Below are 10048 nucleotides of genomic sequence, written 5' to 3'. Positions count from 1 at the left end.
CACTGTTCATCCAGAGAGGCATCATCGATCGGCTTTAGTTAGCAACAGTAGCGAAGGAATCGCTCGATCGGGTTCAGTTAACAGCCATCGATCGATCGCTCAGGTTCAGTAACGCGTAGCCTGCAGTGCAATCGCTCGGGTTCAGTTAGAGCCCAACGCCTCACTCGGGTTCAGTTAGAGCCAATGCCTCGCACACACGCGCGTACATGTACGAGAGAAACGCGCATCGCTCGGCCCCCGACCGTCCACCGTAACCGGGAACTCCCCGAAATTTTCCTCACCCTCGCTTCTACCACGGTTTTTCCTTCATGGACGGCCCAAAGAATGTCATGCAGCTGCGTCTCCTGCCCGCCCAGGATGAAAAGCCCATTTTTTGTCATGATTTTTTGTCATAGAAGTAGGAGCCCACCACATCTATGATGATACCGGGTTTTGTCACAATTATCGTCATAGAAGTGTCTTATGTCTGACAGAAAAAAATTTCGTTCGGCCCAAAATGTCACGGATGTGTCTTTTTTTTGTAGTGTCGTCACGTGCATCACGTTGATCAGAGAGCGGACCTCTAGGTCTTTCCAGTAGGGTAGGTCCCAAAATATAGATTTCTTCTTCCACATGGGTCCATGTCCCCCGGCGTCACTCAAAACAGCTAGTCCGCTGGGACCCTTTCGAAAGATTATGTGTAAATCATTGACCATAGAAACTACATGATCACCGGTACGCATGGCGGGATTCTTACGGTGATCTGCCTCGCCTTTGAAATGCTTGCCTTTCTTTCGACATTGATGGTTGGTCGGAAGAAATCGACGATGGCTCGGGTACACATTCTTCCTGCATTTGTCCAGGTATATACTTTGAGTGTCAGCTAAATAGTGCGTGCATGCATGGTATCCCTTGTTTGTTTGTCCTAAAAGGTTACTGAGAGCGGGCCAATCGTTGATGGTTACAAACAGCAACGCGTGCAGGTTAAATTCCTCCTGTCTATGCTCATCCCACACACGTACACCGTTTCCATTCCACAGCTGTAAAAGTTCTTCAACTAATGGCCTTAGCTACACATCAATGTCGTTGCCGGGTTGCTTAGGGCCTTGGATGAGAACTAGCATCATAATGAACTTCCGCTTCATGCACATCCAAGGAGGAAGGTTATACATACATAGAGTCATGAGCCAGGTGATGTGATTGCTGCTTTGCTCCTTGAAAGGATTAATGCCATCTACGCTTAAACCAAACCATACATTCCTTGGGTCACGTGTAAACTCATCCCAGTACTCTCTCCAATTTTTCTCCACTGCGACCCATCAGCGGGTGCTCTCAACTTCCCGTCTTTCTTATGGTCCTCACTGTGCCATCACATCAACTTGGCATGCTCTTTGTTTCTGAACAGTCGTTTCAACCGTGGTATTATAGGAGCATACCACATCACCTTCGCAGGAACTCTCTTCCTGCGGGGCTCGCCGTCAACATCACCAGGGTCATCTCGTCTGATCTTATACCGCAATGCACCGTATACCGGGCATGTGTTCAAATCCTTGTATGCAACGCGGTAGAGGATGCAGTCATTAGGGCATGCATGTATGTCTGCACCTCCAATCCTAGAGGGCATACGATCTTCTTTGCTGTGTATGTACTGTCAGGCAATTCGTTATCCTTTGGAAGCTTCTTCTTCAATATTTTCAGTAGCTTCACAAATCCTTTGTCAGTCACATCATTCTCTACCTTCCACTGCAGCAATTCCAGTACAGTACTCAGCTTTGTGTTGCCATCTTCGCAATTGGGGTACAACCCTTTTTTGTGATCCTCTAACATGCGATCGAACTTCAGCTTCTCCTTTTGACTTTTGCGTTGTGTCCTTGCATCGACAATGACCCGGCAGAGATCATCATCACCGGGCACATCGTCTGGTTCCTCTTGATCTTCAGCAGCTTCCCCCATTGCATCATCGTTGGGCACATCATCTGGTTCCTCTTGATCTTCAACAGCTCCCCCCGTTGCAGCATCACCATATTCAGGGGGCACATAGTTTTCATCGTCCTCTTCTTCTCCACCGTCTTCCATCATAACCCCTATTTCTCCGTGCCTCGTCCAAACATTATAGTGTGGCATGAAACCCTTGTAAAGCAGGTGGGTGTGAAGGATTTTCCGGTCAGAGTAAGACTTCGTATTCCCACATTTAGGGCATGGACAACACATAAAACCATTCTACTTGTTTGCCTAAGCCACTTCGAGAAAATTATGCACACCCTTAATGTACTCGAAGGTGTGTCTGTCACCATACATCCATTGTCGGTTCATCTGCGTGCATTATATATAATTATGTATGTCAAAAGCAAGAAAATCAGACAAGTATCTATCTAAAGTAAGAAAATCAGACAAGTATCTATCTAAAGTAAGAAAGTCAGAAAGAAGATAAGAACAAGATGCTCACCATGGTGGTGCCAGCGACGAGATCGGCGCGGGCGATTAACGGCGGTGAAAATGGGGACGGGGCTTGATGGACCGCTAAATCTAGACAAATCTCGGAAAAATGGAGCTCCAAGGTCGAGCTTCGAGAGGAGAAAGCTTAACTAGTGTGGCTCAGGCATTTCATCGAACACCTCATGTGCATAGGAGGTGATCTAGAGCACCCAAATGCCCTCCCCTCGCCGGCCAGAAAAAACAGAGCACTTTGGAGTGCTCTGCCGCGGCGATGGGTATATATAGGCAAATTATTTGTCCCGGTTCGTGGCATGAACCGGGACTAAAGCTCCCCCTTTTACACCGGTTCAAGGCACGAACCGGTACCAATGGATGTGGGCCAGGAGCGCGGCCCATTGGTCCCGGTTCGTGCCTAGAACCGGGACAAATGGATCCAAACGAACCGGGACCAATGCCCACGAGGCCCGATTCGTCTCCAACATATCTACTTTTTCAAACACTTTTGCCCTTGTTTTGGACTCTAACTTGCATGATTTGAATGAAACTAACCCGAATTGACGTTGTTTTCAGCAGAACTGCCATGATGTTGTTTTATGTGTAGAAAACAAAAGTTCTCGGAATGTCCTGAAAATCCTCGGAGGCACTTTTTGGAAAATATAAAAAATACTGGAGAAAGGATCAAGACCAGGGGGGCCACACCCTGTCCACGAGGGTGGGGGCGCGCCCACCCCCCTGGGCGTGCCCCTGTCTCGTGGGCCCCTTGAGGCTCCGCCGACCTCAACTCCAACTCCATATATTCTGTCTCGCGGAGAAAAAAATCAGAGAGAAAGTTTCATCGCGTTTTACGATATAGATCCGCCGCCAGGCCCTAATCTCTCTCAGGAGGGCAGATCTGGAGTCCGTTCGGGGCTCCGAAGAGGGGGATTCGTCGCCGTCGTCATCATCGACCATCCTCTGTCACCAATTTCATGATGCTCACCGCCGTGTGTGAGTAATTCCATCGTAGGCTTGCTGGACGGTGATGGGTTGGATGAGATTTACCATGTAATCAAGTTAGTTTTGTTAGGGTTTGATCCCTAGTATCCACTATGTTCTGAGATTGATGTTGCTATGACTTTGCTATGCTTAATGCTTGTCACTAGGGCCCGAGTGCCATGATTTCAGATCTCATGATTTCAGATCTGAACATATTATGTTTTCATGAATATATGTGTGTTCTTGATCCTATCTTACAAGTCTATAGTCACCTATTACGTGTTATGATCCGACAACCCCGAAGTGACAATAATCGGGATACTTCTCGGTGATGACCGTAGTTTGAGGAGTTCATGTATTCACTATGTGCTAATGCTTTGTTCCGGTTCTCTATTAAAAGGAGGCCTTAATATCCCTTAGTTTCCGTTAGGACCCCGCTGCCACGCGAGGGTAGGACAAAAAATGTCATGCAATTTCTTTTCCATAAGCACGTATGACTATTTACGGAATACATGCCTACATTACATTGATGAATTGGAGCTAGTTCTGTGTCATCCTATGTTATAGCTATTACATGAGGAATCGCATCCGACATAATTATCCATCATTGATCCAATGCCGAAGAGCTTTTCACATCTTGTGCTTCACTTATTTACTTTTTCGTTGCTACTGTTACAATCACTACAAAGCCCAAAAACATTACTTTTGTTACCCTTACCTTTATTATCATATTACTTTGCTACTAAATACTTTGCTGCAGATACTAAGTTATCCAGGTGTGGTTGAATTGACAACTCAACTCCTAATACTCAAGAATATTCTTTGGCTCCCCTTGTGTCGAATCAATAAATTTGGGTTGAATACTTTATCCTCGAAAGCTGTTGCGATACCCTACACTTGTGGGTTATCAAGGCCTCGGCCGGCCCCCTGGGCTCATGAACCGGGTCTAATGCCCCCCATGGGTCCCGGTTCGTGAAGAACCGGGACTAATGGGCTGGCCAGGCCCGAACCAAAGCCCTGTTTTCTACTAGTGAGAGTCAGAGATATATTGCTCCAGAAATTTATGGTCGAGTCTCAAAATGAGTGAGGGAGACTAAATCATTGGCCGACGTGTTGCCAGACGGTGGCCGGGCTTTGCACATTGGCACGGAGCTGTCACCAGATGCGCTTGATCAGTACATAATCTTATGGACATGAGTTTCGACCATTACCCTTGACGATGGAACTCCGAATTCGGTGTGTTGGGCTTGGGAGAACAGTGGATGTTTCTCAAACCGATCGGCGTATGCTGCGAGGTTCATGGGGTGTCAAGTTTTGCCAACTGCGGACTTCACGTGGGATTCTAAGGCGCCGCTGCGGTGTCGCTTTTTCAGTTGGCGGGCACTGAAGAATAGGTGCTGGACCTCTGATAGACTTGCGCGGCGCGGCCTTCCTCACCAGGCAGCCTGCCCCATGTGCGATCAACATCAGGAAACCATGCAGCACGTGATGATGGAATGTAGCTTCGTCAGGCAGATTTGGCTTGTGGTGAGTAGACTAACAAACAAGGTGGAGCTGCAGCCCAGACATGCATGGTGAGACTCTGGAGCAATGGTGTATGCGACAAGATGGGGCCTCGCCTAACCGCAAAGCCCAGAGAGCTAAGTGCCTTCTCGTGATGTGGATAATCTGGAAACAGCGGAATGACGTGGTATTCAATGGAGCGACGCCATCATTTCAACGTTCCATGCAGCGGATTCAGGAGGAAGGACAGTGTTGGGCGAAGGCAGGGCTCTTCAAAGAGGATAACATAGGGTTTGACGTCGATCTTGTAGCGTGGGAAGAGAGTGAGTAGTTGCTTTATGTAAACAGAGGGTCGGCAGTAAATCCGCATGTAAATAAGCTTGTAAAGGTGGATTCGGGTTTGTACCCTTTCTTCTATAATGAATGATACACACTCTTCTCGTGCGTATTCGAGAATTTTTTTTGTCTCAATCCCCCGTCGATTATTATGTTTCTTCGCATCTCCATGTATGTTTAAAATAATGGATAAATAAGTTTGCATTTGTGTTTCAAAAAAGCCATACTTCTGATTCAAATATTTACATTATGTCAATTGCTTTACCTTAATTTTAAAATGATTCCAATAATAATTTGAAGATATTCAAAAATCAAAAATATTATTTTTTTGGCTGTTTCAAAATATATTTTTCAGACTATTTCCTGTAATAGTGAAAGTTTGAGGAGGTTTTTCATGGGAATCACTTATGCTATCCATACATGTTAGAGCATCTCCAACCGGACCCACTTTGCCCCCATTTGTCCGGGTAGACATCTAGGATGATGCCCAGACATGACATGGGACGAGAGAAAAATCCTACCCTGCTAGACACCTCAAATCTTTTCCAGCTTTGCTCCCGAAAAGAGAAAGGAGACTGATCTTGACGTCCTTCGGGCTATCTACAAACCCTCAAATCCAGTCCATATGTGGAGAGAAAGTGAGGGAGTCTGGGCGTGTCCGGACAGTCCGCCACATCGAACGCGGCCCATCCCGGACCATTCTATGTCTTTCTTTTTTTCTTACTTTTATTTCTCTATCTGTCTCCATCCACAACAATCATATGTATCTATCCAGACAATTTAGGAGACAAAAATGCATGCACGGGCAAATAGGCGTTCAGAGCAGACACATCCGCGAAAATTCCATGCATGTAATTGATAATTCCATTGCTCATACTAAGGTTTATTTATTATAAATTTAGAGGTGTGCTGTGGACAGTATTACACTATTTTGCTGATGTTACTGTGGTCCAGCTTCTAGGCAGTGCCTGCTTGACCCTTGAGCCACGAGATAGTTCATTTTAGGTTCAGCACCTGCCGTTTCATTGGTCAGGCACAGCTCATTGTATCCATTTTTGTACCTGCCGTCATTGATCAGCCCCGCATGAGCAATTGCCTCCTCGCTTCTGAACATGCATGACCAAAAGAAAAGATCTAGCCGCACAGCTGGTAGAGAGCAGCATGTTGTTGTCCCGATCTTCTGGACGTTAATGGAGATGTGCCACTCGCTCGTTAGCTGATCGAACGGTGTCACGAGGCTACATATACGGGCCGGATGCACGAGCAAGGTCAGCAAGCGGCCAGCCATGAAGATGAACACACGCATCATTCCTAGCATCATGTTGATGCTTTCACTGAGGCAGCCCTCTTCTTCCCCGGCCACGCCTCCGTCGGTGATGCCAATGATGTCCAATGAGAATCTCCTTCAACTGGTGATGGGAGGCCTAGTCTTCAATCTTTCCCGTACACCTCAAGAAATGTGAGAATGCGGTTTGTTTGCCTGCGAGGCCCCGATGATTTGGCAAATATTTTCGCAGTCAATGGGTCTTGGAATATTCCTCTCATCCCATATGAGCATGTTGTGTAGGATCACACATGTCATGATATTTGTCAAGACATCCTTTTTCTAGAAAAGTGTAGGCCCCATGCAATTTAAAAACCTTGCTTGTAGCACTTCAAATGCCCTCTCAATGTCCTATCTCCGAGCTACCTGCGCCTTGGCGAAATGCTCAAGTTTTGAGGTTCTACGATTAGAAATTGTATTCAAAAGTATTAAAAAATGTTGACCAAGATGGATAAATGCCATCGGCCAGATAGTAGAGTTGGTCACACTAATGGGAATGGCCATTCAACATAAAGTTGTAAGGTGGACAAATGCCATCAACTAGCCTAAAAAACACGTGAGATCTCTGTAAGACATTGATGTGATAGATCCTCGCAACCCCAAATAGCTATGGCAAAGCGAAAAATCTTCGGAAGCAACAACTTCAAAAATAATTATTGGATCATTGCAGTGCCCATGAATTGCTATGCCAAGTTGCACGGGAAATTATTCCATCTTCGGTGCATACAGACAATACTCACTAGCATCCTAGACCGGTATTTTTGCTTCATGCGTTGATAGAAGCCTTGCCGTTTCCCCGACATGGATGCTGGCAAATACCGCTCTCTGTAAACACTCTCGCCACCGTTTTAGTGAATACTTTCCTGCACTTTATGATTGTATATTTGGACATCTCAAAGACACTCATCCAATGTATCTGCAGGAGCGTAATATGCAACCATCCAAATTGCTGCGATCACCTTCTGACAAAGGGGGGAAATCAAGGATACCGGCAACATTCCCCCGTTGCTGGAAGAAAAGTTCATGAGCTTCCATGTGGTCGGCAATTCAACGGAACAACCTTTAGGCCATGTGGAAGCATTGCCGGAGCACATACAATGAGAAGGTATGACTCCCAGTGCACTATCGCACGACCAACCTGTGACCCGTCATGCTTCATCTTGCCATTTGAAATAAATGTTTGAAAAGTACTTTTAATCATTTTTTAAAAAACGCCAGAAGATATATTAATATCATATGTATATTGTTTAGTAAAAATTCTTCAAATTTTGACCAGGCTGTATTTTTGTGTTCCAAACCTTAGATCTTATTTTTTTTAGCGGTACTACATCCTCCGTCCTATAAAGCTCTTATATTATGAGACCGAGGCAGTACTTTGTATTGTAGCTTGGCGCAGAATTGTTTCTTTAGGATGCTGTGGTGCAGCTACCAGCCTACTGCACTAAACTGGCCTGTGTCTCGAACTAGAATGGCCGGCCTTTCGAACGATCGATTAGCCAGCCCACAAGTGAGGTACGGTGTGGGCCCGCAATTAGTGCATTGGATCCAGTCGTTTTCGTTGTCATGTGCAATTCATTTTATGGGTAGGTGTCCATGCTGCAATGAAGGAAGAACGTGGGTCACGTGATCGCACGTACACTTTTGTACATCTGTCTAGTCATCATCCATGCGTATGTGCACGTGTCCTTATCTGCTCGCAGGCAGCGATGTCCACTCGTTACGTGATCCATCCATCGGTGTCACGAGGCTACATATACTGCTGCCTGCTGATGGCTTCAAACGCACAAGCAAGCTCGGTAAGCACGCCATGAAGATGAAGAGATGCATCGTTCCTAGCATCCTGCTGATGTTTTCACTGGAGGCAGCGCTCCTCGTCGCCGGTCGCACCTCCGCCGCCGACGAAGTGGGCGCCATTCTCCTGCCGAGCCAAGGCCAAGGTACGTTAACGGCGATGCATGCCGCGCCTGAACTTCTTTCTTAGTTCAGATTATTACTAGCTCCTAGTGCCTGAAGAAACTGATAAACAGCTAACTGGGGCCTTGGGCTTGCAGAGGAAGCAGCCATGGCGGCGGCCAAGAAGAGGCCGTGGAAGTGCTGTGACCAGGCGGTGTGCACCAGGTCCATCCCGCCGATCTGCAGCTGCATGGACCAGGTCTTCGACTGCCCCTCCACCTGCAAGTCCTGCGGGCCGTCCATGGCTGACCCGTCCCGCCACGTCTGCCAAGACCAGTACGTCGGCGACCCCGGGCCCATCTGCAGGCCGTGGGAGTGCTGCGACTCGCCTACCTGCACCAGGTCCAACCCGCCGACGTGCCGCTGCGGGGACGAGGTCGACAAGTGTGCTCCGACCTGCAAGACCTGCCTGCCGTCCAGGTCCCGCCCTTCCCGCCGCGTCTGCATCGACAGCTACTTTGGGCCCTTCCCGCCCGCATGCACGCCGTCAGAGGCTGTTGCCGCCGGCGGTAACTAGCATGCGCAGCGCACGCGCGTTGATCACCCGATCAACGCCGTCGAGTGTCCTCATACCCTGCTGCAGCAGCAGTGTCTAAGAATAAAATAAAAATGGATGGTCTATATGTGTGGTGGACACAATTATGAATAAGACAACGTAGCAATGTTCAATCTTTATAAATGAACGGTGCAGTTTTCTTCGGTTTCACATAATGTTTTTCCTAAAGCTGTCAATAGTGGTGGTATCTTAGGGAATTTTCGCTGCAAATCTCCCGCAACCGTTCAGAACGCGAAAGCCGTTTAACGTGAATCTGTAACGGTACGCGGCGCGGTTCGAACGTACTTTTTTCCCAAAACCGAGACAAACATGAAACATGGAGAGTTTAGCTGGGATCCGGACATCTGTCTTTTTTTTTTTGCGGGGTAAAGGGAGATTCTATTACGGTAAAGGGAGATTCTATTACTTAAGGAGGCAAATCAGCCAAAAACAAGCTTTACAATGTCACTCAATCCTGAGCCCAACCATACTGTAGTACGAGGGGTGCTCCTCTCATATGCAACTAATGCATGGCTGACTTTATTTTGTGAACGACTAATAGCAGTATCCCTGTGCAGATGGCGGAAGGCCGCTGCTGATGCAGGAAACGTGATTAGCGTTTGGCGGAAAGCTGCTATGAGGCACTAGTGTGTTTGATGGAAGCTACTCGATCCTCAACCAGGTTCCGTCGGCGCCGACGCACCCCTAACCTCAACCCGGTTCCGTCGGCGCCGGCGCACCCCTAACCTCTTCTTCTTCTTCTTCTTCTTCCTCCTCCTCCTCCTCCTCCTCTTCTTCTTCTTTTTCCTCCTCTTCTTCTACTTTTTTTTTCATCTTTCTTCTTTCTTCTTAACCAAACTAAATATAAACCTAAACCTAAAAAAAACATAAACTAAACCTAAACCAAAATAAATCTAAACTAAACTTAAACTAAAGTAAACCTAAACTAAACTAAATCTAAACCTAAACGTTAAAAAAGGAAAAAAAAAACCTAAACCAAATCTAAA

At 46.9% G+C, this 10048-nt stretch overlaps 1 protein-coding gene across 2 annotated transcripts; it reads left to right on the top strand.

The window, feature by feature from the left end:
* The first annotated feature begins 8324 nt into the window (after positions 1 to 8324).
* LOC119274467 (Bowman-Birk type trypsin inhibitor) lies at positions 8325 to 9212 on the top strand. 2 transcript variants are annotated; one of them, XM_037555171.1, is made up of 2 exons: positions 8325 to 8490; positions 8581 to 9212. In XM_037555171.1, the coding sequence occupies exons 1-2, from the start codon at positions 8361 to 8363 to the stop codon at positions 9021 to 9023; spliced, it is 573 nt and encodes a 190-aa protein (XP_037411068.1). In that variant the 5' UTR covers positions 8325 to 8360; the 3' UTR covers positions 9024 to 9212. The 2 variants fall into 2 exon arrangements, with proteins under 2 accessions (XP_037411068.1, XP_037411069.1); XM_037555172.1 differs by having other exon boundaries at positions 8328 to 8490; positions 8605 to 9212.
* Positions 9213 to 10048: the final 836 nt, after the last annotated feature.

The sequence above is a fragment of the Triticum dicoccoides genome, chromosome 3B (genome assembly GCF_002162155.2).
Source record: "Triticum dicoccoides isolate Atlit2015 ecotype Zavitan chromosome 3B, WEW_v2.0, whole genome shotgun sequence".
NCBI lineage: Eukaryota > Viridiplantae > Streptophyta > Magnoliopsida > Poales > Poaceae > Triticum > Triticum dicoccoides.
Note: the sequence above shows the minus strand (reverse complement) of the source record. Positions and strands in the feature narration are given on the sequence as shown.

Excerpts from the sequence above, each read along its gene's own strand:
- LOC119274467 (XM_037555171.1), top strand. The coding sequence starts at position 8,361 with ATGAAGATGAAGAGATGCATCGTTCCTAGCATCCTGCTGATGTTTTCA. Across the intron at positions 8,491-8,580 it reads CCTGCCGAGCCAAGGCCAAG|CTAACTGGGGCCTTGGGCTT; the intron begins GTACGTTAACGG and ends ACTGATAAACAG.